This window comes from Osmerus mordax, chromosome 5 (genome assembly GCF_038355195.1).
Source record: "Osmerus mordax isolate fOsmMor3 chromosome 5, fOsmMor3.pri, whole genome shotgun sequence".
NCBI lineage: Eukaryota > Metazoa > Chordata > Actinopteri > Osmeriformes > Osmeridae > Osmerus > Osmerus mordax.
The window spans coordinates 13,032,750-13,059,964 of record NC_090054.1 but is presented as its reverse complement, the minus strand read 5'-3'; the positions used below and the strand labels follow the sequence as shown (position 1 = coordinate 13,059,964).

At 45.8% G+C, this 27,215-nt stretch overlaps 2 protein-coding genes across 5 annotated transcripts; one reads left to right on the top strand and one right to left on the bottom strand.

Moving 5' to 3' along the window:
- The first annotated feature begins 353 nt into the window (after positions 1–353).
- On the top strand, positions 354–16,950 carry psda (pleckstrin and Sec7 domain containing a). Its single transcript, XM_067236184.1, has 13 exons — positions 354–825; positions 3,751–3,942; positions 4,123–4,203; positions 4,300–4,412; positions 4,634–4,692; positions 5,054–5,143; positions 10,020–10,063; positions 12,953–13,143; positions 13,314–13,384; positions 13,471–13,628; positions 13,853–13,997; positions 14,167–14,310; positions 14,586–16,950. Exons 1-13 carry the CDS (start codon positions 743–745, stop codon positions 14,877–14,879), a joined length of 1,665 nt encoding a protein of 554 aa, XP_067092285.1. The 5' UTR covers positions 354–742; the 3' UTR covers positions 14,880–16,950.
- On the bottom strand, positions 16,951–27,215 carry nfkb2 (nuclear factor of kappa light polypeptide gene enhancer in B-cells 2 (p49/p100)). Of its 4 annotated transcripts, none has more exons than XM_067236179.1 (24): positions 27,017–27,215; positions 26,393–26,476; positions 24,702–24,744; positions 24,454–24,526; positions 24,162–24,202; positions 23,660–23,758; positions 23,286–23,437; positions 22,687–22,799; positions 22,154–22,312; positions 21,939–22,043; positions 21,719–21,807; positions 21,467–21,605; positions 21,084–21,233; positions 20,745–20,921; positions 20,372–20,513; positions 20,143–20,257; positions 19,768–19,975; positions 19,356–19,525; positions 19,110–19,212; positions 18,768–18,976; positions 18,577–18,658; positions 18,232–18,398; positions 17,994–18,105; positions 16,951–17,893 (listed from the first exon to the last, which is right to left on the bottom strand). In XM_067236179.1, the coding sequence occupies exons 2-24, from the start codon at positions 26,407–26,409 to the stop codon at positions 17,817–17,819; spliced, it is 2,742 nt and encodes a 913-aa protein (XP_067092280.1). In that variant the 5' UTR covers positions 26,410–26,476; positions 27,017–27,215; the 3' UTR covers positions 16,951–17,816. The 4 variants fall into 4 exon arrangements, with proteins under 4 accessions (XP_067092280.1, XP_067092281.1, XP_067092282.1 ...); XM_067236180.1 differs by having other exon boundaries at positions 24,454–24,523; XM_067236181.1 differs by lacking the exons at positions 26,393–26,476; positions 27,017–27,215 and adding an exon at positions 24,910–25,021.

The window sequence follows — 27,215 nt, the reverse complement described above, 5'->3', positions numbered from 1 at the left end:
TAGAAAGAAGGAGTCAGTGGAATAAAGAATCTAGGTAAGGCTAGACAAAGAAAGGAAAAGAGAGGGAATGAGGGGGAGGCTCAGGCCAGAGAGAGGAAATGCATACCTTCTCCAGAGGCGGAAAATAGCCCAGCTGATCCGCAGAGGGAGAGCGAGAGAGAGAGTGAAAGAGAGAGGGACAGAGAGAGGCATAAACACAGACAGACACACTGCCAGAGGAGAGAGAGCGAGAACAAGAGAAAGTCGATGAGAAAGAGAGTGAAAAGGAGAATCATTTGGAGTGCCGAGCATTCGGAGGGTGAGGGGAAAGGCAGACCAAGCGCTTGGATCAGACCGGAGAGAGTTCAACAGGGATCTGGTCAAGTTATTACCACAAGCTGGGAACACCGGCTTGGAGAAGGAGGGAGGGAGGGGGGAATGCAGACGGAAAGAGAGGGGGAGGAATGAAGAGAGAGCTTGGAGAGAGGCACACCGAGTGTAGAGGAGAGGATCAACAGGGTAAAACCACAAGATTAGGGGTGAGTCAGTGAGAGGAGTTCCAGACACACAGAAGAAGATATCACGACTATCATGTTGTGAAATGCAGCATGAGGATTGTACCAGCCTGAAAACGGTTCCATTTCTGGCGGCCTATTGGATGGCAGAATCCATGTGGGCTCTGGGACAGACGGTTGATTGGCAGGCTTACCTCACTGCCGAGTGCCGAGGCTGGGTGTGAAGGGGTGGGACTCGCAGGCACAACATGGCTCACTATTTGCTATGCTGGGGGGGCGGAGCTTTGGAGGACAGATACCTGTATGCCCCCCCATACCCAGCTGTCTACCGGTGAGTATATCAGTCACTGGCCTGGCTCTGTCTCTCCTGCAGTCTGTCTGTCTCTCTGTCCGTGTGCCTGCGTGCTGGCCTGTGTTCCCCTGCCTGGCTGGACTCAAACACAGGGCAGACAAAGACAGCTTTCCTCATGATGGTTACTTTGTCGTTCATTCGGACGAATTGTGTTGGTAGAACATCATGAGGTGTTGTGACGGACAGGATGGTCCTTATTACCCATTACTAGTCTGCCTCTGTTGACCCGCTGACTGTTAACAGTCGTTAAATGGCCTTACACACTATTAAGTGACGGAAGACCTCGTGTACATTTCGTTGATTTACTCACAGCACATGGACAGAGAGGAAGAGAGAGAGAGGAAGAGAGAGAGAGAGAGACAGACAGTAAATAGTGAAGTGATAAGCTGTTTGTGGCACCTAGTGCGGTTATTAATAGGGTGTGATAAATGCGTGTCCAGTACCTTAGCTCCTGGCGTCAGCCTCGTTTACTGACAGTTTACCTGATAGAACAAAGTCTAATGAGATCAGCCTGCACGCTTGGCCTAAGCAAGAAACTGCATCTCTATTGCAGTATTTTTGTCGAGACGTTGAGATTTGTACAGTGAAACGAAAAGCTTACAAGAAGCTTTGCAGAATAATTCATGGGCAGATGTTTGGTCTAAAGCATTTCTGGTAACTTGAGAATCCCTGATAAGACACTACTGAATCAGCAGAATGAGTTAGCAGTATGTCTGGTTTTGTAAATAAACAGTCTTATCATTCTGGTATGCTCTGCAAATGGGATTCACGATCAGGGTCGTATTTTTGCTTGAAAGATTTTGGATGTGAAAGGGTTTGAATCATTTTGTTTTGTGTCAGAAGGAGTTGTTCTTCCAAGTTAAAGCAACACTTAAATAATTCACCCCTGAAACTGAAACTCACAGCAATCCTCAACCACAAAGAAACTAGAAAGTCTTAATGATCCCATAGGGATAGTTGGACGCTTCATAGAATGTTCCGGATTGGAAGTGACCACAAACTCCAACACAAAATATTTTCCTTTAAGGCCTTTGTAGGCACAGTGTGGAGTGAGATCGTCTTTCGTGACTGAGGAATGTTCTGGGAAAAAGACGATAAGTCAAACAAAGGGATTGGTGTCTACTTTCTTACCGCAGGTTCTGAGTTCCGTTTACTGACCACACGCTCTAATCAGTCTCACTGAATCTCTTTCCCATGGGAGTGACTTTGCATAGAGCGTACACCAAGTGAAACGATGTGATCCAGTGTGTAGCTTATTTAGGCTATCTTCAAGAAGTGGTCATCGACTGAGCCAGTGGGTGTTCCTTTTTTGACTCTTCCCATGTGAGTCAGTCTTTGGCAAGAAAGTAGACGGAGCAACCTCGCAAGGCAACTAGTTTCGAAAACTTAACGTTGTTCATAAAACAGTGAATCATTACACCGTATAAATATAAAACCATTTCTTTCATAGTGCATTGGGGCATTTGTAAGCCTCTGGCCTAGTTTCCATATTGTGGCTTTTCTCCCTTTGTGGACGCTGTTTAATGCTCCTTTCTAGAGCAGCTAAAAGAACATTAGCCTGCCGCACCCTGGAAAAAGAAGCCCAAGCGTCTTTTTTCTCTCTTTCTGTGGGGAGGATCATAAACCCATTGTTTTAAGAATAAACAAACCCCCCCCTCCATCCTCCTGATCTCCTCCCCCGCCTCTTTTGTGGTGGACTATCCTGTTAGTAAGGAATGCCTTAGAGGGCCAGAGGAATGAACCAAATATCTCTGACTGATAGGGGTGTTCGGAAGCCTTGAGACACAGTACGTTGCTTATTTTACTGTGGAGGTGTGACAGGAGGCATGTGTCACTATGATCAAGGGGCTGAGTGGCTCAAGGCAAGGGGACATTTAACTAAGGGACCATGCTGCTAACTCGGTAGGGCAACAAACTTAAACTTATGTGGCTGAGTCTGGCATACAGTGCGGTCATGACTTGTGTGTTTTGAATGAAAGTGATTATGTGATTTTTATCTGCCTTCTAATCTGAAACTGAAGTGACCTTAGATCTTTTTTTTGAATTGACTGGTTCTCAGAATATACATTTGATTACTCCTGAGACCTGTCCATTGCAAACATTTGGACCTATATCACTGTACGTAACATGATCTACCAATCACCAAACGTGTCTCATACTTTCCTGAAATGCAACAAATTGATAATCCATTAAGAATACACCGTCCAGAAAGTGGCAGTCTGTTCCGCCAACCTTTTACAGTTCTGAGCTTTTATTTATAACGGTCTATTTGTGTCTAGTCACACGTACGTACACACATACACACCCTGTTCATGTTATTTAGCCAGTCAATAAATAAAGAGACTCTTATCAGGGGTCATGTTCAAATTTGGTGACACCTGATAGGTTAAACGGGGCGTCTATTTTTATTGACTGTGTAGCATATATACAATGTTTTATATGAAGTGGTTGTAAGGAAGTACACGAATGATGGGAGATCTGTAGAAACTAGTACTATAGTAAATGGGGTAGTAGCACCTGCTAGCTCACATGTTACTGACCACATTAGCACTAACAAGAACTCTTGTTCCGCTTGTTCAACAGCACAGATGTACTTGATGTACTGTTCTCTGTGACCTACAAAACCTGGTACTTTAGTCACATTAAAAGTATGTTTTATATATATATACAATACGTTGAACCTGCTAAATGTTTCATTCAATGAATACTTAGTTGGTTAGCTTTCATCCATGCATGGTATCCCACTGAGAAACATCTCACTTGTGCAAGGTATGCCAAAATCATACAAAAATATACAATACAATGAATACAAAGAAGAATCCTGAATACAAAAGTGAAGTGAACTGAAGGGGATCCGTGCCATGCTGTTACTGAGTGGTCCGTGTCTCCTGGTCCTGTGCCCAGGGAGAAGCCGGGCCACCGGGCCCCAGACCCCTTCCCCCAGCAGGATGTCGGAGAGCGCCTGGCCCAAGCCAGTTCAGAGACCCTGACCAATGGGAACAAGGCCGACCTGCAGGCGGCCAAACGCCTCGCCAAACGCCTCTACAACCTGGACGGCTTCAGGAAGTCTGACGTGGCTAGACACCTCAGCAAGAAGTGAGCAGACACAAATTTGAGCCCACAACTTTTGGATACCTTCTATTTGTGTGTGTGTGTGTGTGTTCTTATGTTTCTGTGTATGTTTTCTTAACCAAATCCTAACCAAATGAGTGTCATCCCACCAGTGTTGAGCTAAATCCTTATTTCAATTATTCGGATGTTTGCTTGTTTCTACAGTAATGAATTCAGCAAAATGGTAGCAGAGGAGTATCTCCGTTACTTCAACTTCACAGGACTAACTATTGACCAGGCCCTCAGGTAGGTTACCTAAATATGTACATTAGGACGTAGATCTAGTCCACACTATGAATACTGTATTCTCCCGCTAAGCTTCTGTGTGTTTTCTGGCGTCAGAGCTTTCTTAAAGGAGTTTGCCCTCATGGGAGAGACACAGGAGAGAGAGCGAGTCCTGTCCCATTTCTCAAGCAGATACCTTCAATGCAACCCCAACGCAATACCATCTGAAGGTACGCTAGAACAGAATGGACTGTGTGCATTGTGACGGAATCACTAAATAGAACCCGACTGCCCTGTTTTAGCCCTGTGGGCGGCCGCAGGAGCGTTTGTGTGCGCGTGTCTGAAGATTTCCTAAAATGCTCTCCAAAGAAGCTGTTTTAATATTGGCCACTGTGAGGCACTCATTCACTCTCCATTCACTAGGTGTCCCTGTGTTTGTTCCCTCCTCCAGACAGCGTGCACACTCTGACTTGTGCGTTGATGCTGCTCAACACAGACTTGCATGGGCATGTGAGTACACAAAGTATGGCAGGCTGCATATGTACACCCAGGTCTCATGGTATCGTAGGTAACACGTGATATGCACGGCAGTGACGTAACCCAGGGGTGTGCCCACAGGTTGACAGCAATTGTTAGATTGACATGTGGTCATAGGTTTGTACTTGCTAACATGCAAACAGGTTGGTAATACCAGTCAATTACTGAGTTCAACCCAAACAATTTGTGTTTTTTTTTTACCCAAGGAGAAACCTATGTGGCAAAAATGTTTGCCCCTTTGGTCTTGGCAGCACTCACATACACTTGGAGATTCATGAGCGGTTTCTTTGAGTATATTTGAAAGATTTAATTGAGTTTTGGTCTTTGCCTGTAGAACATCGGAAAGAAGATGTCCTGCCTTCAGTTCATCACCAACCTGGAAGGGCTGAACGATGGCAAGGATTTCCCCAAAGAACTTCTCAAGGTCTGTGGTCTATCTCTCTCTCTCTCTCTCTCTCTCTCTCTCTCTCTCTCTCTCTCTCCCGCCCTCCTTCCCTCCCGCCCTCTCACCTGGTGCCTCGCTCCTGTGAACACCATCACCTCCTACTTCCTTTTTTTTATTTTGCCTTCCCTCTCTCCCCTTTACACTCCCTAAGCATAGTCTCTCCTTCCACATTGTATCACCCAGTAGAACTTAATGTTTATTTATCCTGCTCTTTTTTAAATTAAAGATTAAATTAAACAGCAGTAATACTGGCTGTAACAGCAGTAGCAGTACCTGCTGTAACAGCAGTAGCAGTAATACTGGCTGTAACAGCAGTAATACTGGCTGTAACAGCAGTAGCAGTACTGGCTGTAACAGCAGTAGCATTAATACTGGCTGTAACAGCAGTAGCAGTACTTGCTGTAACAGCAGTAGCATTAATACTGTCTGTAACAGCAGTAGGAGTACCGGCTGTAACAGCAGTAGCAGTAATACTGGCTGTAACAGCAGTAATACTGGCTGTAACAGCAGTAGCAGTACTGGCTGTAACAGCAGTAGCATTAATACTGGCTGTAACAGCAGTAGCAGTACTTGCTGTAACAGCAGTAGCAGTAATACTGGCTGTAACAGCAGTAGGAGTACCGGCTGTAACAGCAGTAGCATTAATACTGTCTGTAACAGCAGTAGCAGTTACAGCATCAGCAGTGACAGTATGTGCAGTAACAATAGCATTAGCTACAGAAACATTAGCAGCAGTAACAGTAGAAACAGAAGCAGCATTAATAGTAGCCCACAACGCAGGCTGTTTTTCTCCTCAGGCTTTCTATGTAAACTATTCATATCAGACATCCGCTCAGCTCTGAGTGCTCCACAAACAAGAATGTTCCGTTTGCATTCTCCTCCCCTTAACTCCCTTTAAATGTTTGTTTATTTCCTGTTTGTCCGTCTGTCCATGCGCCTGTCCATACCGTATCTAACGATTTGGATTCCGGGGGATATTAAAGCACTCTGAGAGATTATATATGATCAACAGGTGTGGGTGTGTTGGCGTGTGTGTGTTCATGCAGAGGGGGAGTACAGTACTCAGTGGGGCAGGGCTCATATGGTAAATTACTGGCGCCGGGTGAGAGGGAGGACAGGGCTTTCAGTAAATAGGACTGTGGCTGCCACACGGCCCCCTACTGAGATGAGCGTTTTGTCACGGTATTATCATAAAGGCGTTTGAAATCGCTCTCTGTCTCCCTCTCTATCTCACTTGCTGCACCCTCCTCCTCTCTCCCCACACGCACACACGCACGCACACACACACTCTCTCTCCCTCTTGTATTCCTCCCCCTCCCCTTTTATTCCCCCTCTTCTGGCTGCTTCTTTCTCTTCTGTCCTCCCCTTTCTCCTCTCTCTCCCACTCTGTCCTTACTTCTCTCCAGCTCCACTCCCCTCGTCAGTGAGTTCTCTCTGAGTAATACAGCCCGTGTCTCTTGGGTGGGAATTATGCAGGCTATGATAATGTGGACAGCGGGGTCTGGTGTAACTGTGTTTCTTTACATGTGTCAAGGGCATGATTCTCGCTCACTGTGCAACACATGAACATGCCCAGTACACTGTATACTCTCACATTGCCACTGGCAAAGAGAAGTTATTCTCATCAGTACAGTGTTTTGATAACCGTGCTTGCTACTTTTGGATTTGGATTTTATGTGTTGCAGATATTCAAGGTGTAGAAAAATCGCAGTGCCTTCTAGGTGTGATAGATGGTCTCCAAATGATTGCCCAGAAATATTTACTTGGAACTGAAATGACTGCAGTATTTTAAGACACATTGTGATTGCTTCCTCACATCTTCTGGTCAAATTTTTCGACCCCATCCCATCAAATCAACAATTACATATAAGGAAATAAGTCTAGGGGTTCATAAGGAATTTGCAGTTTGGTTATTCGGTGATTCCAGTTTTTGATGTGAGGTATGAGGTCATATCCTGTCTAGGTAAACCCATCAGAGCTTTAGCTCCTGCTACCCTGTGATAAGGTAGCTGCTGCTTTTTATTTTGGTCTGGATGAAATAGCACCTCTGTCTCTGGACTGGCCAGACTGTGACAGACTATCTCTCCTAGACAGAGCATCTTCTCTGGCTCACATATATATGTGTGTGTGTGTGTGTGTCCATGAGAGTCTGTGGGATTTATGGGATGGTGTCCTGTGCCACTGTGTCCTACCAATAGAAAACAGTCAGGTGACAGTGTTTGGAGACAGGACTGAAAGAAAGAGGTCATGTTTGAGTAAAGCCAGTCTCCACAGCTACTGAGCAAAGCACTGATACTTAGAGGATGTCGCCCTGTCTGTCTGACAGAGATAGAAAGAGACAGGTGCACCATACGTTTTATGGTGATTCATCACCGATTCATTTTGTTAGTCATAGTCAAACTTCTATCACCTTAACCCTTCTGAGTGACATGGGTTTGAACTTCATCTGGAATTGCTTCCGGCTATTACCTGATTGGTGGAAGCTGGATGATGGATTATTTGCTGTAATATCCTTAAAATGTTGATTTATGTTATAAATTCCTTGCCATTATGTTTTGGACCAGGGTCTTAACTGCTCCACACATAATCTGTACATTATTCATCCCATTTAGAAATATTTTAGGTTCTAGGTGCAGTAAAGAATATAGTTCACTCTTTTCCAGATCGCTAAATATGGTATTAAATACATCTTTGGCTGAAATCGCAGTCTGAATTTAAGCATAGACAGAGGAACAAGGAACTGTGTTTAAGAAATCCTTATAGGGAGCTGTGTGATTGACACTTGGAGGAAGGAGGGATAAGAGCTCAAACGTGGATCAGGATTCGCTGCTCAGGCAGAGAGAAATGCGCATTGAGAGAGAGAGTGAGAAAGGAGAGGGAGAGAGAGAAGAGAGGGAGGGAGTTGTTTTGTCATTGCAATTCGGTTCATCTTTCAAGCAGCTGCACCCCACGAATAAGAGGCATCTCCAGGTATTTTTGTAAAGATTCTAACAGAAGGGAGGGAGAGACACACAGGCTCTTTTCATCACAAAAGAGATGGATTTTCGGGAGAGAGAAAAGGGGTCCAGGCGCAAAGGGAGCCAACGCGAGTGGATGTGAGGAACCGTTTCAGAAGTTTCTGGACCCCGGACGATCGTGGAATACAGACGGCGAACCGAGAAGCGAGTGGAAAAGAATAGAGAGACAGAACTAGGGAACTCTCCTTGTCCTTACAGCGGTGTGAGAACCCTGCCATTGTCGGGGGAGCAACAGGATAAACAGTGCCCGGTCTCTCACCGCTCCCTCTCTCTGTTTTCATCCTGCTCACCTGCTCCTCTCGGCCTCCATCTGTAATTACTGCCTGGGATGAGGTCCCGGGGTAGGATGCGTTGTGACGTCAACTGGAGGGGCCTCTCATAGAGTTTGTGTGTGTGTGTGTGTATGTGAAACTCTCTCCCCTCTGTCTGCCCGTGACGCTTCCGTGGGTTTGTGTGATTGTGTGTGTGCCCAGACGTATGCACTAGATTGCACGGAACTGCATTGTACTGTACATATTAGAGCTCCGTCGTTTTAAGTGAACGTTCTAATTCTTTGGACTTTTTCCGTTTGTTGTTCAACTGTTGGCGTGTGTATATCGGATGGTGCGTGGGTGCGTGGAGGTAGTGCCGAGAGTATCGCAGGTTGTTGGTGAATCTCTAGTGCGTACTTATCAGAGACTATGTGCTTCAAAAATGTACAAACAGCTAGACGACGGGGTCTGGCATTAGTGTGAACCATCAACACTGCCAGATATCACAGCTCCAGAAACACAAGGGGACACCAAGTTCCCCAGAAAACATGGTGACAACAGATTCCTCATCACACCATATTTGATGTGACAGTCCTAGCAAAGCATGTCGCCTACATAGGGACGCATTCTTGAGAAGACTGATTTATTAACACAAAATGTGAGTTTTGACATGGAATGGGCACTGAATTAATTCCAGTGGCACAGAACAGTTTTCTCCCATGCATAATGAATACTACAAGATCCATAATGCATCAGCTGGGGTTCCCGTTGAGACCCATGTGACCCTCTCCAGAGTTTACTCAAAAGTCCTTCAAACTGACTGCAACTTCCAGCCTAGATAGGGTACATCCCTCTTCCTGCCTGGACAGTAAAACACCTCATCTCATCTCAGCCATCTGTTTTCAGTCCGTCTCTCTGTATCTTCTCTGCACCTCAGAATATCTAAATTCTTGAAATCAACAGAAGACATAAAAAGAAGTTGTATATAAAATAAAAAAACTTGGGAACTTTTCTTCACTTAGTCCTCGTCAAAGAAGCCATATCTCACTGGGCCCCGCTCCTATTGGCCTGTCAGCATGATTGGCGTGAACAGCATCCACTCAACGGGCCGAATGCGCTCCCGCTCTCTTTGCTCGGTGCGCTCTGGGCGGGACTTCAGAGTGATGGACCCCTTCCGGTACCCCCGCGCCCCGCGCTCTCGCTCTCTCAAACCCATGGCGTTCCCCGACCTGCTGGGCAAGACCCAGGATGGACAAAACCACCCACAGGCCCGCAAGAAGAAGGTACCGCCTTCACCGCCAGCCTCGGCTCACTGGAGCCATCTGCATGTTCTGATTGGCGCCCTGCAGGGCATCAACAGTGATCCTTTCATTGGCTGCTTGTGTCATCCCATCTGGCTAGGGTGACTGGATGAATCACCAAACTGTGTCTTGCTATGATGTAGGACATTGTGATGTTGTTTGAGGTTGTTTGGGTCAGGTTGCCATTATTCTCATCACACACACGCACACACATACACACACACATACTGTCCACCCCCCCCTCCCCCCCAGAGTTTGACCGTTTTTCTCTTCTCGTTGTTTCCAGGCCTTATACAACTCCATCAAGAATGAGAAGCTCCAGTGGACCATGTAAGTACAGCATACTTAGCGCACGAGTCATTCGTTTACACTGTAATGGGTCTGCTCTGGAGACGTTTAGTCTGGACGCTGCACAGACGGCTCCAACAGCTGCCCCGCACAGGAAAGCGTACGACACGCCAAGAAAATCCATGAGGTGATTGAATAGGCCATAGAGGCACTTGTTATCGGTAATCAACCAGTCTGCCCTCAGCTACTCAGACCGTCCTGTCCGCAGGCCCCAGTAGTCTGGGCCAGAGAGGAGACCAAGTGCCAAGGGCTGCTATTCTGGACCTGGCCTTCATGCTGCCCTGAGCCCCTAATTTAAGACTTTGGTTCGCCAGACTTTGTTGCCATGGACACATGTCCCTGCTTGTCTTTTGGTAATTACAGGTCGACGTCTTACTCCGATTCTTAGGCACACGTGCACGCGTGGGTGTGCGTGCACGCACATGCACGCACACACACACACACACACACACACAAGGCCTTCCAGGATTATTTCTTTTGGGGGGGGGGGGGGTTCTATAGATTTTGTCTCTCTTTTTCTCTTCCTCCGTCTTGCTCACTTGCACTCTCTCTCTCTCTCTCTTCATCTCCTGAAGGGGTGCAGTGGGAGCACCATCTCCTCTCTCATTCTCTTTTACTTTGCACCACTGCTTTAATCTTAGCCTGTCCCGACATCCCCCATGCTCCTTGGTGATCCTCTGTTCTCCCTCTCCTTCTCTCCTTGCCTCTATCGCTCCACCTCTTTTCACTGCTCCTTTCTGTTGTCCTCTTATCCACGTTCTAGGTCTTGTTCTCAGCTTCCTGTTCTTGCTCCTGTTTCCCCTTTTTAAATCCTTTATTTATTTTTTCCCCCCTCCAACATTCTCTTCTCTCATTTTTTTCCCCCTGTCGTTGTCAAACGTCTTTTGATTTTTGGATTCTCTGCATGTCTCCTCCTCACCCATCTGTCTTTCAAATCTCCATCCGTCTCTCCTTTCCTCCTCTCCTCTTCACCACTTGCCTTTGTGGATTCAGAGAGGGCCAGCAGTTACTTAGCAACAGCTAAGTGCTACGATGTAGTGTACAGTATGTGCCGACGGGATCGTCCACTCACCGTACAGTACAGTATCGTGTATATGTATTGACCAACACACGTCGCTGACGCTTGTGCCCGAAAAGTCTCATCTTGGCAGAGCTCTCTGAAAGCCAAATTACAGTGACAGAATCTCATAACAGAGAGTAGTGCCTGGTGTGCACCTTTTGATCACTTGTAGCTTTGATCATGTGCTTCATTGTCAAATCGACGGCGGCTGAGATAAGTTCCAGGAAGGAACACAAAAGACAAAAAGAGGTAGAGAGACCAAGTTGAACTTAGTGAGGAAGAGTGAGTAGCTTTTGAGATAAAGATCTCTGAGGTCCTGTCCAACATCACAGAGAGCGTTAGACTGCACGGCACACACAGCTGTCACGGCAGGAGACAGGGAGACCAGTGGGAGGCTGTGTGTGTGTGTGTGTGTTAGTGTGTGTGTTTCTTAAGCCATCGCAGTGAGACACAAGTTGTAGGATGTCTCTCTTCTCATAAGATTTGATCTCATCAAAATGAGGATGGATCCATCTCAAAAACCAGAAAAACATTCCAAACCATTTTCTCTGATGTGTGAACCTGGCCTTTTTTGAGAGTTTGACAAACCGAGACAGTGTCCCTTCATCTGAAGAAGTACCATTTGTGTGTGTGTGTTTTGTGTGTGTTTTTGTTTGTTTGTACTCTCTGTACACACAACCGCATCGATGCGTGGGTATGCTGAAGCGCAAAGCCCTTCGAGGGTTCTGATTTTGTTTACGTGGAAAGGGCGCTCCTTGCAGGGAAACGGAGCAGGACAGGGCGGTATGACGCAGAACAAGCACTCCCCCACTGACTACCAGCAATTTAGAGCTCATTCATTAATGAGTGTGTTTAAGACTCTCACAGGTTTAGCCTCTTTTTCTCTGTTAATACCCCCCCTGGGAACGCTGCGTAAGCACAGTAGAGCAGGTGAAAGTCACAGCGTTTTTACCACGCGGCATGAACCTGAGGTTAGACCTTACTTCCTTTCGAAGCGGAGACGATTTCCAGAAGTGTGTTTTGAAGAACAGACTAATACTGTTGTGTGTTACTGGAAGAGAGTACGTAGATCTGTGTTTGCGTTTTAGCCAAGCCTGTCAGAGTTTATTGTTCCAGGGAGTGGGTTCTGTTTCGAGTGAGAGCCGAGCTGTGATTGGCCCGTGAGACGATGGTTAGTCAGCTGAGGCCTGTTGGGACATGACTCCTCTCAGCGTGGGTGAGGGACAGCCGGTGACCCGTTCTAGCAACTGGACTGTGACATCTAAAGAGCTCAAGCCAGAGAGCCAAGTTGAGTGGCAGGAAAACGCTCCTCCTACCTCGAAGCAAAGAGGAAGACTGATACTAGTGCTCACATGCAGAGGGGGGGAGGAGCCACTTAAGTGAAGGCTCTGGATGTACACTGGTGTAGAAGGATAAATGGATAGGGAGGATGTCAATTTGGGTCATGGACTGTATGAAGACAGTCTTGACAGTTCATCTTAAGGGGAAAGGCTGTGGGTCTGTGGGAATTGAAAAGACTGGCATTGATATTTGCTGCCAAAGTCTATGATACAAGCTCTTAACTAGGACAAATGCTGGTCTGAGTCTACCTACGTACACTTAGTAATATGTGTTGTATGATGCACGTGTGTGTATATGTACAAATTCGAGGTCGACAACTATGAAGAGACATTTCTCTTTTGCTGTTGACAGTTTATCGTTGACATGTACATTTACATGGGAAAACGGTGTTGGTGAAATCTGAATCTCATGCTATACCAAACTGCATTGAGATGTGATGGATTATGAAGATAACGAACTCGTCTCCATAGTGATGAAGAGGAGCTCCGGAAGTCCTTCTCTGAGTTGGCCGACGTGCGTACCGACTCCGCCTCCCACACGATGAGGCGAGTCGGCAGCGGGGGGAACTCCCTGGTGGGCGTGGCCCAGCAGTCCGACGCCGTTCTCTATAAGAGTGGCTTCCTGGTGCGGAAGGTCCATGCAGACTCTGACGGCAAGAAAAGTACGCCCTCCCCCTACCTGGCAGTATCACATACTGAAGGCTTATCACACACAATGCCTGCCTTCTATGTCTGTATGCTGTGTATAGATGCCATTTATATATTATAAAGTATCTGTAAAAGGAATTTTCTCGTTGGTTGAGCCTTACTGATCATTCCTACTTTTTTTCAGCTCCGCGGGGTAGGAGAGGATGGAAAACCTTCTACCTCACACTTAAGGGACTAGTCCTTTACCTACAAAAGGTAACACACGAAACCTCCTTTTCAGCCCACCCCAATGTGCCGATTGGCCGCGCGTGACAGTGTCTCGTCCTCTGATTGGCCTGCAGGGGGAGTACTCGCCGGACAGGCAGCTGACAGACGAGGACCTAAAGAACGCCGTTTCCATCCACCACTCTCTGGCCATGAGGGCTACCGACTACAGCAAGAGGCCCAACGTCTTCTACCTGCGCACTGCAGACTGGAGGGTGTTCCTCTTCCAGGCTCCGTCAGTCCCCTCATGCACACAGACAGCCTACTGATTACTACCTCCTTGAGTTATTATGACCCAGACTCCATAGTGGCACTCAGCGAGATGATTGCAAACAGTTGTACCATTTAGACCAAATCATACGAGCCAAGTGATCATTTGTGTGTGCAGAATCATGCAAATCGTGTGGCCGCCATTTAGTTATTTGCATCCAATGAATATCCTTCTGTTCTCTGTCGCAGTAATGCCGAGCAGATGCAGTCCTGGATCACGCGCATTAACATCGTGGCGGCCATGTTCTCAGCACCACCTTTCCCAGCAGCCATTGGTTCCCAGAAGAGGTTCAGTCGCCCACTGCTGCCCGGCTCCAAAACAAAGCTCTCCCAGGTACACTACACTACCCAGAAACCCTCTTTCACACAAAACATGCCCTTTTGGGTCTGTCGTTTTTTACATAATACTTGATTAGTTTTACACAAGGAATTTATGTAAAAATTATGTGTTTCATTTATGTAAAAGGACAAGTGTATCAAGTGTATCTGGTGTGTGGTCACAGGATGAACAGGGAAAATCTCACGAGACACGTTTCCGAGCCATCTCCTCTGAGCTGACTGAATTAACCGACATCCCTCTCGACAAGAAGGTCAAAGGTCGAGAGCTGGAGGAACACAAACAACGTGGGGAGTACCTGGCGTTTGAGGTGAGATACCAACAGCCAAGGTGAATGAGTTTACACAGCTCTGTTGACTGAAATACACAATTGTAATAGGCCTCCAGTATGGAACCGCTAAGCTAACTGTAGGGAGAATGAAAATGAATGATACTCTTCAGTGCTTGGTGATGGGCAGCTTTGCCAATGTCGGCATACACTGCTAATTGCACTGGCTATTGTTTACAGAATCCTATTTACGGTACATAATAGACATCAAATACTCTCCCTTTCTATCTCCCCCTTTGTCTTTGTGTCCTGTTCAGAAAACACGGTATGGGACGTACGCCATGTTACTGAGAGCCAAGATCCGCAGCGGGGAAGAAGACCTGTCTGCCTTCGAGGCTCAGCTCTTTGACGAAGGGGTTCTCCAGAGGGCCCACTCCATGCCCACGGTGGCCCAGCGGAGCAGCGGCAGCCAGGCTAGCAGCAACAGGGAGGGGGCTAGTAGAGCCAGCTCCAGTGCTACCAACGCTGCCTCCGGAGGGAGCTCCAAGAAGGGCAGTAAGCATTCAGACCCCCAGAGACACAGCAGCTACAAACAGGCTGTGAAGCAGTAAGACTGGCGTGGAGGGTGTGTTTGTGTGTGTGTGTGTGTGTGTGTGTGTGTGTGTGTGTGTGTGTGTGTGTGAGTCAGGGTAGGAGAGGCTGGTACAGTATGATGTATGTACTGGAGACTCTGTGGTGTGCAAGGGGGTTAGGCCCCTCCAGTTCCCTGTACTAAGTCTTTTCTGAGTCCCATGACTTGTAAATGAGATGGAGGGAGGGAGGGTGTACAGTATGGAGGGCCTACTGCATGCTTCTCGTCTCTGAAATCACTTGCACTTGGTGGCACAGAACAGTGCAGGCATGGGAATAATGAACATCAATCTGTCCCCTTGGTCTGCCACATGTGACTTCGGCCTCGTCATGAATACAGTATGTATCTAAAATATTCTGCTGGAATACTCTTTTGGACCAAATTATTGTGTATAGCATAAACTGAAATATGAATTTATTTTGAAAGTTGTTGAAGTTCCGCGGGCTAACACAGGATGGAAGATCTTGTTTTGTCCAAATATAGTGAAGTAGTTCAATACATTTGTATATAAAAGCTTTACAGACCCACCTCTGTCAACTATATTAGACACTGAGTTGCCGTGCCGACAGGGTCTGACAGACAGAGCCAGAGCTGCATCGGCCTGTCAAACTGTTGCCATGGAGACTAAGCTGTGCCCATTTCCGTGTCAGAAACCTGAATAAACCAGCATGCCAGGACCTCACCCACCCACAATGCATCTGCGAGGCCCTAGAACAAAACATTCACCAGACAGCATGTTGCAAGTGAACTAGACAGAGTACATGTGCATTTTAGTTTTGTTACAGTGACCATTCTCTTGGTTAATGTCATTTATAAAAAATGTACTTTACACAATAATTAATTTTGGAGTGGTTAGTCACTCCACTGAACAGATAATAATTAATAGATGAACCACACGTGTTATCAGTTGGATTCATCACAGAGGGTCGCAAACAACATCAAAGACTCTTGAGTTAGAATACATTCAAAGGCTTGGAAGGGAAAAAACCAAAAAGTCTTCTTTTTTTAATTACCTACTTCAAAGTATGGTTTCATTTTTGCAATATCTTATTTGACAGATTACACACCGTTCTATATTTGACTACTGGAAAAAAAATGGGTTAACTAAAGGAAATGACACATGGTGGTTGACTGAATGTAGCATCACGTTTGCGGCCCAAGGGAATGCACATAATCAGTGAACAGAACAGTCCTGAGTGTTGAAATAGCATTGCCTAAACATCCAATATAATGTTTTTATACATTAATGTAATGCTATGTAAATGACCAAGAATACCATCCACCTACAATAAAATATTTAACATGTGAGGTAATGCCACTAGGTGATGCTATACTACAGGAGAAGGATGGCCATTAGTTTCGGGAGTTTGGGGCTATTTGACTGGATGTGGGTCGACAGCAACAGTGAAGGCCTTTTACTATAAGTACAACTGTTGTAATACATAATCAATTAGTCCAAATATACTCTACCTCCGAGTTGGCTCCCACCATGGTAAGAAAAACAAGTGAAGGAAACTACTGTCTGTGCAGCACTGGCAAGCACTGTAACTCCACAGGGACCAGGCTGGTGTGATACAGGCTGCCATGCAGACAGTAAGAAGCACTGCCGTCTGTCTTCTACAAATGGTGTAAATATACTCATTCTACAGAGCCATAGACAGTAGACCAAGAGGTTCCAGGGCACTCCTAAATACAGTCGGTCGGTTCAATCTCACGGAGCACAGGGGATGCACTAGTGTGTTGAATAAGTGGATACGCTTCATCCCCTGTGCACTTTAATGTTAGGACAGAGCTGTGTGGCGAGAGGTTTAAACTATCACTATTTGTGCTGTCAGTCTAGAATAGCATTTTTCTGTATGTATTCCACTTAATTGTGTTTCTGTACATGATTCTATAGATCTGCTCCATCATAATGTACCTTGTTTTTATCACCCTCCATGGTTAGGCTGTACATACTGTCAATAATACGGTGGGATGTTTCTCTCAAATATATACTAAATGGTTTGTATCTTTTGGAGGCATAGAAGAAAAATAAACACATTTTGAAAGCATTCCCTGTGAAGTATTATGAGTAAAATCCTTTTTATTTCAAAATCATAGACATGATAAAAACAACATTCAATGACGCCTGGTTGAAGTTTATGCAATATCACTCTTCCTGTCAGTCCGTCCTTTGTATTGCACAGATGACACAAATTACACAATGTGATTCTGGCTGAAGAGAAAGCGTGCTATTACATTGAGGAGAAAGGCCTAAGGTAAACCAGCTAGTGACACAGTCGATCCAGCTCTCTCCCCGACTGCATAACAAGCTGCTACCACAAAAACCCACAGAAGGATTTCCCTTGCGGAAAAAGATCCTGTAAGGCATCGTTAAAAACACACAAACACGTCAAGCTCTTCGGTTCTAGGGCTGTCATATTTGGTAAGATCAGAAACCAAACGAATACACAGTATTAGTAAAATATTCACAGCCTATAAATATAAATTGCTCGATCATTCCATCAGAACATTTGCACAGAACATTGATGAAGGATGTATTCTACTGATACTAGTGAGTTGTGTACGGTAGAGCTGAATACATCTCAGCATCGTCTCCTAGACAACAAAGCAACAACATGGCACAAGTTGTTTTCTTCCATTCAGCAGAACAATAAGCCACTTGGAGACTGCAGAGGGCGACAGGGCACTACACAGCAAGCTGCCGTGTTCTATGTAGGAGATGAAGATGGCATAGGTCTTTAGATATTCCAAACATATCCTACATTGTACAGTCCTATCATCAAGAGACCAGCACTGATGTTCCCAGTCAATTGCAAAATTCATATGACTGTCAACCATAGCAAGTGTCCCCAAGCTGAGAACGACACCTAAAAAGGTTTCCAAGATCATTTTCAACTCTTCCTTGTCCTGGTGATTACTGATTGGCCATGGCTGGCTCCTCCATCTCCTGATTCATTGGTTGACTACCGAAGCCGCTGTCTACTGTGCTATCTGATTGGGCAAAACAAAACAGGTTGAGTATGAACCAAGAACCAAATCTGGTCAATGGACAATGTTATGTGTTTGGACAGAAAAGTGATCAGTGCAGTACCTCTGCTTTGTTTATCAACTCTCAGCTCAGCTTGTGTCAGTAACCGGACTCCATCAGTCAAACCCATAGACTGAAGAGCATCCACCAGCCCCTCAACTGGACCTCCACCCAGCTAGAAACACACACACACACACACACACAGGGGGGGGGGGGGGGGACATGTCAGCTCACGCACTTCTCAGGAAACCGTGGTCAACCTCTCAAACAGACGTTGCATCCTGTCGGTGTGCGCACACACCTTGTAATTGTGCAGCAGGTTGTGGCAGGGCGAGGGGCTCTCCTCATACAGGTGTGCCAGTGTGAGCATGCCCAGCTTCTCCGCCAACTGTCTCCAGGGCACGTCTCCCAGACTCAGCATCTCACACAGTTTAGTGAGAGTCTCCTCGTCCAGAGCCTGACTCTCTCCTGCACAGAGGACAATCCAAAGATCCTAGTTCAGATACCTGGAGAAACGCGTGGCACGGAACAGAGGGGAGATTCCCCGAAAGAACCTGTAGCTGTGGGAAGTCATTCTGCGTCGAGGCAACTGGTGAAGGAAGATACGGCAGGAAGAAAAAAGATAGGGAGAGGCGTATAGTCTCACCTTCTTTACTCGTGGGTGGAGGTGTCTTGGTGTTGTGTTGGCTGGGCTTGGGGCTCTGTCTAGACTCCAGAAGGTTTCTCACCTTGGGCATGGAAACACGGGACTGTCAAATAGCAGTGCAAACGGTCCGTTCTAGAATACGTTTTTCCAGAATCGAATTGAATCTTCCTTGGATTCGTTCCGTGTCTCACCTTTCGGCATTTGGCCAGGTCTAATGGCGTGTGTCCGGTGGCTGGTCTCTTGCGGGTGTTCGCAAGCTTTCTCTCGGGCGAGAGCGTCTGTGATGTCGCCTCTGCTTGTCCTCCGCTTTCTCTCTCGCGTTCGTCCTCTTCCTGTTCTTCGTCTGAGGAAGAGGAGCTGGAGAAGAGAGGCTCATCGTTTTCCAGGTTCTTGTCAGCACCTGAGGACATCAAAAACAAGGTTTATATTCAGTTATGGGTTTGTGTTCCGTAGACCGTGACCGTAGACTTTTAGTAAGAACAAATCCACTTGAATGTGTGCGTGTGTGTGATGGTAAGTGTGTGAGGCGTTACCCGCGGCGACGAGCATGGAGCAGAGGATGGGGGAGCCCAGGCTGGCCGCAAGGTGGAGAGGGGTGTTCCCTCCAAACGTGCACATGTTCACATCTGCCTTTAGCTGGAGAACAAAGGAGACGAGGTGAGTGCGTGTGCATGCAACAGTGTTCCGTTGTGGAAGGGTACGATCGATGAAATGAATGTCATGAACGTGGGGGAAATTGGTGGGATTCTGTGTGACGTTTGGTGATGGTGAACACCTACGTCTGTGATTAGACTGCAGGCCACTTTGAAGAGATTTTCCCTGACGGCCAGGTGGAGGGCGGAGCATCCACTCTTTTGCTCTGGGGCATTGATCTTAGCCCCGCCCTCCACCAGCAGACGCAGGCAGCGCTCTCCTCCCTTCCTCACAGCAAGGTGGAGAGGGTGCAGACCTTGAGGAGGGACAGAAGTAGAAAGAGAAAGAGAGAGAGAGAGAGAGAGAGAGTAAGCCTTTGTCTATGAAGTTTTAACCGACAGTATTTTAATATTTCGTATTTTAGTCAGTATTCTATGAGTGTAAAGGGGATTACAAAGGACTAGGCAGTGGCAAGAGTTATAAAATACAGGTCTTCAACACTATATAATCCGTCAATAGGTATGAAAGAAACGTCCGACGGCGCTTTCATCCCCTCACCGTGGTAGTCGGCCATGTTGACCAGGTGGGCGTAGCGTTCGCCCAGGTGCCCCAGCAGGACGCGGAGGCAGACGTCGTCCGCGGCCAGCGCAGCCAGGTGGAGGGGGGTGCGACCGTCCAGATCCAGCAGGGTGGGGTCAGCCCCCGCCCTGAGAAGCACCTCCACAACCTTGAGCTGCCTGGTGATCACAGCCAGGTGGAGGGGGCTCTGAAGAACAGAACAGAAACACGCGCTTGAGAAACGAGTAAATCAAAACGGTAGAACCCGTGTCGTGTCTTTAATCCAATCGTAGAAATATACAACTCGCTGAGTAAATTGTCGCTAGAGGGTGCGCTGGCATTGGCAGCCTTTGTTCTTTGTTCGGGGTGTGTTACCTGGTTGAGATGGTTGGGTCTGTTGATAATCTTGTGTTGCTGGGTGCGGAGGATAGTGTGGATCAACTGCTGAATCACTGCGGTCTGCTGGTGAATGATCGCCAAGTGCAAAGGCCTGTGGGTAGGCAGAACACGCTAAATCAGCCGTGAAACCAAGACAAAGACTTCCAAATCCCATGGTACGTGTTACAGGAAGTCAAAGGGAGCACTGTGGAGAAGGTGGACTCACGTGTCTCCGTTCTCGTCCTGGACTCCGCATAGGTGTCTCTGCATTGCCAGAAGGACCGTTACGTCCCCAGTGCTGCAGTACTGGAGCAGTGCCCCTGCTGTCTGCCTGGCTGTCTGACTGGCCCTGCTCTGCAGAGAGGCAGCTGGACACAAAACAACAAGGTTGTAAGGGGCGACATACATTCTACCATCTGTTCTTGACGACAACAACAACAAAATATGTCCGTAATCACATAAACATCTTATATGTTTGATGCTTCTGACCCTTCAAATATTCCCCTTTGTGTCAGGAACTGGGAACACTGTACAGTATGTTTGGGTAGAATCAGTGACTATTTTAACGACTAGTCTCTGTATCCTCCAGGCATACATACCTATCTGGAAGAGTTGCCTTTGTAGTGGTAAGCCTGTCTGTCCAGCCGCCTGTCCCCCCTGCTGCTGGTTCCCCCCTGCCTGTGGGGCGGGGCCTGACATTTGGGTCCCTCCTCCGAAGCCTCCAAACCCACCTCCATAGAAGCCTCCTCCATTAAGCTGATGGTTGAACTGGAAGCCTGACCAATGGAAACGACGATGAGTACAATCCCTGTGTCACTGAGGGGACTCACGGTCGCAATCCGTGTTCGACAAACAACATTTGTAATGTAGAAAGGTCCAATTCACACTCATCGAACTTGCGGTGCGAAAGCAGTGTCGTGTACAGCTGTGTGCCCTACCTCCTCCTCCTCCACCTCCTCCAGCGCCACCTCCAAATCCCCCGGCTCCTCCCCTTCCTTGTGGCCAGTTCCCGCCCAGAGACCCGCCTCTTCCTGGATCATAGGGGTGTGGCAGAGGCTTCTGCTTTTTCCTCTGAACCTCTTCTTTGTCTGAAACAAAGACCGAATGCAATCGGAAAAGAGGGGGTGGGAGAGAAAAAAAACAGTTTGTGATTTCAAAAGGGCCTGGTTTCTGTTCATTTCATACGTTTCTTTCTAAATACCCAAATATGTTTTGAGTAGGAGGCATCTGCCTGCATTTCCACTGAGAAAACCCCGCAGCCCGGGATTTTCATCTTGAGTCATTCGACTCAAATATCCCCACATCCACAGCCGTAGCTCACCTTGGTCCTGGGGCTTGTAGGTGAACTGTTTGGGGTCGCTGCAGTCTCCTCCCTTCTTCCTCTTCAGCTGCAGGAACACGGTGACGGGACGCTCAATCTCTGTGCTGTGGTACTGCGGCGTTTTGAATACAATGGCGTACTGTACAGAGGAAAAACACACAATTAAGTGATGTTGATAAGAGGGAATGAGCCAAATCGATGACAAATCCCGTTTAATCATCCACACATGCACGCCCCTCAGTCGGTTTGTACCTGTTTGTGAACATCGGTTGGGGAGAAGTCCCCAAAGGCTTCCCAGCCCCCTTCCTCTTCCTCTTCATAAAAACGAATCTCAATATCATCTGGATTGTAGAATAGGCATGGTCAATGTAACATGACGGTATACGTATCAGTGAAATCATTCAATCAGTGCAAGCATAGCTACACTCCAGTACAGTAAAGTATTACTAGTGGATAGGAGATGGTGCCTCACCTTTCTGGACCTTGTCACACAGCAGGAATATCTCATCTCCTCCCATCACTGAGCCACAGGTCTTGTCCATGCGGGAGATCTTCAGATTGGAGGCGTTGGGCGATTCTACATTGAGCATAATAATGAATTGTTTTTCCGCAAAGTTTTCTGTTTTGTTTTGTCAAACATGAACTTTGAAAGGTGATTCATAAGGACATGAGTTGATGTTCACTCACTGCTGTCATAGATGGGGTTGGAGACCACAGGCTTCAGGGCCCTAGAGAATCCCCCATTGCTGTCCTGGAGGTAGGCTGTGAACATTAACCTGACAATGTTCAGGTCCATAGCTTTGCCCAGCTCCTTGGCTTCTTTTGTAATGGCCTGTTCCTCTGGATCTGTATGAGACAAGTGGACAAGGTGACTTTCAATACAACACATTCAACTGTGTGTTTCTGCGCGTGTCTTTGGCTCGATTATCCTGAGAACTGTTGAAAATCGGCAGGTGTATCGCGCGGGACCCAACGACGCAAAGTGCTGCATGTGAAGTGGTTCGGATGAGCAGCTTCCTACAAATAGACATGTTTGCCGCCATGTTGAGCTGCACTAAGCATTTGCAACCATAAATCGCGTGAAATGCCAACGGGCACCGAACTCTAGTTGAACAGCATGCGCTAAGATCGTCACCCAGACAAAGGCTTCTTTCTGAACTGAATTCAATTCTCCTCAAGTTGATGGGAGATTTCCGTGCCCTCCGAGGCTGGGCTCTCACCTGTGATGTGGTTGTGCTGGCCTTTCTGTCTCTTCTTCTCTTCTCTGAGTCTCTTGACCAACATCTCCACCACCCCTCTCTTGGTAACATGCAGGATGCCCAGGTTACTGAACCTACAGAGGGAGGGAGAAAGAGAAATAGATTCATAAAAATCGACATTCACGTTCTACTCTACTGTCTGTATATACTGGCAGTGGTGTCAAGTCATAGAGTGGAAAAACAATGATGTTATAGTTATAATGCTTTTGAAAATTCCAAGGTAACCGTTTCACTGCAAATCTGTAGCTAGTAACAATAATAAGATTAAAACAGCTCTGTCTTTTTTTAAGTTGAACTACATTTACGTTTAGTCATTTAGCAGACGCTCTTATCCAGAGCAACTTACAGTAAGTACAGGGACATTCCCCGAGGCAAGTAGGGTGAAGTGCCTTGCCCAAGGACACAACGTCATTTTGCACAGCCGGGAATCGAACCGGTAACCTTCAGATTACTAGCCCGACTCCCTTACCGCTCAGCCACCTGACTCCCATTACTCCAATTAAATGTAAATTTGGCAGCGAAGCGTTGTCAGTCAGCGACACAGAAATGTTGGTACTAACGAGGCAGTGAGTTCGTTGGGGCCCACGTCCACCGTGCATGTGCCGCTCTCGGAGCAGTGTCTCCCCACCAGACTGTGGGCATGAACACGGGGAGGGTCTGAGTGTGTCACCAGCTGCACCTCTACCCTGGCATGGCCAACATAGTTATTCACCTGGAAAGGAGAGGGAGGTTAGAATACCTCTCACATGAATCATTACAAAGATAATAACATTAAAAGTTATACTCAAAAAGTCTAAAACTCAAAAGTAATAATATTTTTTTTATATCTCATTGGGCAGATAGCATGGTATCTGTCTTTATATTAAGGCATTTAGCTGTCAGAGAATTCAAACCACAAACAGCTGAAAGAACAACAGTTGGTACTGTCTCTTACCTTAACAGTAGGGTAGGTTCTCCTGTTCCTCTCACTAGATGCCCCAGGCAGCCCTCCATGAGATGGACCCTCACACTCATAGCGGAATCTGAATCCTCTCTAAACACACACACACACACACACAAGGATGTGAGGTGAATAATCCCCTAGTACTAGCACTGCCAGTTACAGAAACAGTAACTTCCTACATCCAGGACTTTCCAGCGTGTCATGTGCAAATACCAAAACACCACACAGAAGCAGGGCACACTGCCATCTTCACAGGATTTCTACAATAATTTACGAGAGGATTTTGTAAGCTTTTACTAAACTAAGTTACGGTATTAAGATACAAACTTTGTTTCAAATGAATGATGTATTGAATGCACATACTATGCAAATGATTTTGTAGTTTCACTATGAGAAGGGCTTTTTTATTTTGGGGCTTTGTGCAAATACTTGAGCAGAGGCTAAAATACAATATTAGATAATTCCATCCAGCACAAAGAAATTGTGGGCTTACTTGTTTGGGCTCCTCGATGATTTGAATGTAGGGTCCATGAGCTGAAATACACAAATTTACGCTCAATCCTATTGTGAAAGGAAGTTCATTTGATGACTTGTTTTTGTGCACACCGCACACTTGTCACCAATAGTGTTTTTTGCCATTAAATCCATCACTGATATCTATAACACATGGATTAGCACAACATGTGTTAAAGATACCAGTATTCTTTTTTCACACTTGCCACAATCTAGCGATAACGTAAGCATTCAAATAAAAACAAAGTATGTAAAAGGTCATGTGAACTTACCTGTTTCAGGGATGTAAGGCTCAATCTTGATGTCCACAGGGGGCATGAGGTCGTATGGTAAATTCATAAACTGCTGAGATTAGAGATGTTTTTAACCATTTTCAGAGGTTTCCATTAAATGTATTTATGATTATTGTGTTCTCTTTATTATTGAAAGCAAATGTTTTTCAAACAATTCTGATGAACAGAATCACCCTCCACACCGAGTCAAAACACGTCTCACAAACATTTTACACAAAGCATCTTACCTCATTTTCAAATATTTTCATGTTGTACTGACTGTCATCCATCCTATAATGAAAATAAACAAATAGAAAACACAAATTAAACTGGATACCTAACCCAATTTAACCTTCCCACCGCAAACAAGCCTGTCAATTTCGCATAACCTGCATTACCATGCTGAGCTACTTGAACAACGGAAGCTGTTTACTGTTCTCACTCTGCATGACCAACCTGAGTCACTCCGAGTCCTCTCTGTCTTTCCACTTGAAAGAATACTAAAATAACATGTATGTAAACCTTTAGTTATACTCCCGACTGAAACAGTAGTTTCACTTTCACAAAACGACAGTGGTCGTGAACAAGGAAGGCTGTTCTGCTCTCTGTTCTGCTCTCTTTCACTCGGTCCCCCCTCCCCCTTCTACTCACTCGAGTCACTTCCAGGAAGTAGGGCAGGAAAAAAACAGAAAGGAAAGCCCCCAGAATACCAGCTCAGTGCTGCCGCTGATGTCAGAGTGTCACAGTACACCAATACAATACAGCTGTGTGAGAGCCAATAGCCTTGCTCTGTTTCCATCGTCTTCATATGGAAGACTCTCCCTGCCCTCAGGCTTTTTAATCATAATTTTTTTGGGGTCAGATTCCGTTCTTACCTGGGTTGCAAGCATTAATATAAAAAAAGTATCTGAAACTGAAAACTGGCATGACATTTGAATACAACTCTTTGCTCGATTTGAGGGACCCCCCCCCCTCCTCCCCCAACTGGGAGATGATTAAAAAAAAAGTGTTTTCATCTGAATAATATGGAATGTCCCTGTGCCAACAGGGTTGCCCCTAGTCTAATATAAATCTACCAGTGCAGCATCCATGCACTTACGATCTGGATCTTACAGAAATTTACAAATACACTTAATCATAAGACAGCTATGACAGCTATGAGCACCTAAGGGGGAAATTTGTGTGATTTCTACCTTCAGGTTTTCTGTGTCTTCTAGTAAACTACAAGCCATGAAAACCCCCAAGTGAGTGTACAGGTAAGGTCTAGCGTAAGGGAAAGCAAGGTATCATTTTCCCTAAAAGCATTGTTGGAACTTTATATGGTAATTTAACATGAACAACTCAACACTAGTAACACTGTATCTGAACAGACTTGATAACAAATGATTGTCATATCCAATATATTTAACCTATGATATAACATTAATGAGATGCTGTGTATAATATGCAGTATTGGTAAACACGCTATGGTTAACTACCTTTGGGCAACAGGCCCTTCCGCATCAAGCACTTTTTTTCTTGGGGAATTTTATGGACATGCCAGTAGTCACATCTTTGTGACACAGACTTAAAGTAACCGGATGTTTCAGAGGAGAAGTTGCCAAAGGAGACAAGTTGAGCTCCTTTAGATTGGAATAAAAAGGTAGGATGACTAAGCCTGTCTGAATCCCCATTTTCAAGACAAGAGGTAACAGCCTAATCAAGCACATCACGTTTGGTTAGTCCTCGGCAGTGGGCACTGCTTGCCACAACTGAAGGCAATACAAACCAAGCTCAAGTTGGTGCCTCTAGTGTTATTCATCTTAACAGGAAATTAGTCCAATTACACACTACAGCCCCAGTCTTTCTATCATCTATAAAAGGATCGATAGAATATACCGACCAACGACGTAATCATTAAGCCAGACCAAACTGCATTACAAGAAAGGACAATACATACCTCAGTGCGCCAGACATGGTGGCTGTTAATGGATTATATGCATGGATGAGGAAGGTGATGATGAGGATGGTCAGTGTACACTTCCTGTGAAAAGAGGTTAAGAATATACATTGTCTTTCTTGTTTTCTATCTTTCTACTATCATGTATAACGCTAATCATCTTCATAATATCCACAGCCCATCCCTCTCGAAAATATCAAAGCTTTAAGCATCCCACTTGGGGTGACTGTATCTAAACAGATCCGCTGACTATTATGGGAATTTCCAGGCTACATTTGCTTAGATTTAGAGCCAAACTATGTTTTTAGCCACTTATCATCATAAACCTATAATGACAGAATGTGAAGCCTAGACTTGTATTTCTCCCTAAATTCAAAATGTTAAATGTTGACATGCTTGCTTATAAATAATTTTGACATTCTGCAAACCTTGGTACTTTTACTATATACAAAGTGTAGCTCACGTAGGCTACATGTATTTCTTATCACTCTTTCCTATTGTCTCACTTTCATATGTACATTTGAATTTAATTAAAGCTGATGCAATTATTTATAGTAACGAAGCGTGCCACGAGTCAATGCGGCTTGTCGTGCACTCTATAATGCAAAAAAGTAAGTTATTTACCTTGATGTTTGACGCCTCTGAATGACACTTGTCCACCGAACACTGCTTCGTTTTATTTATCTAGGAAAATGGAAAGGTGTACCTCCAAAGCAGGATCACAGCACAAAAAGTTCAGTGACCGGAATTTTTTTCCATGTATTTCCCCATCGATAAAACATTTGTGTTGATTTCGTCCTATTGGTTCTAAAACTTACCGTCG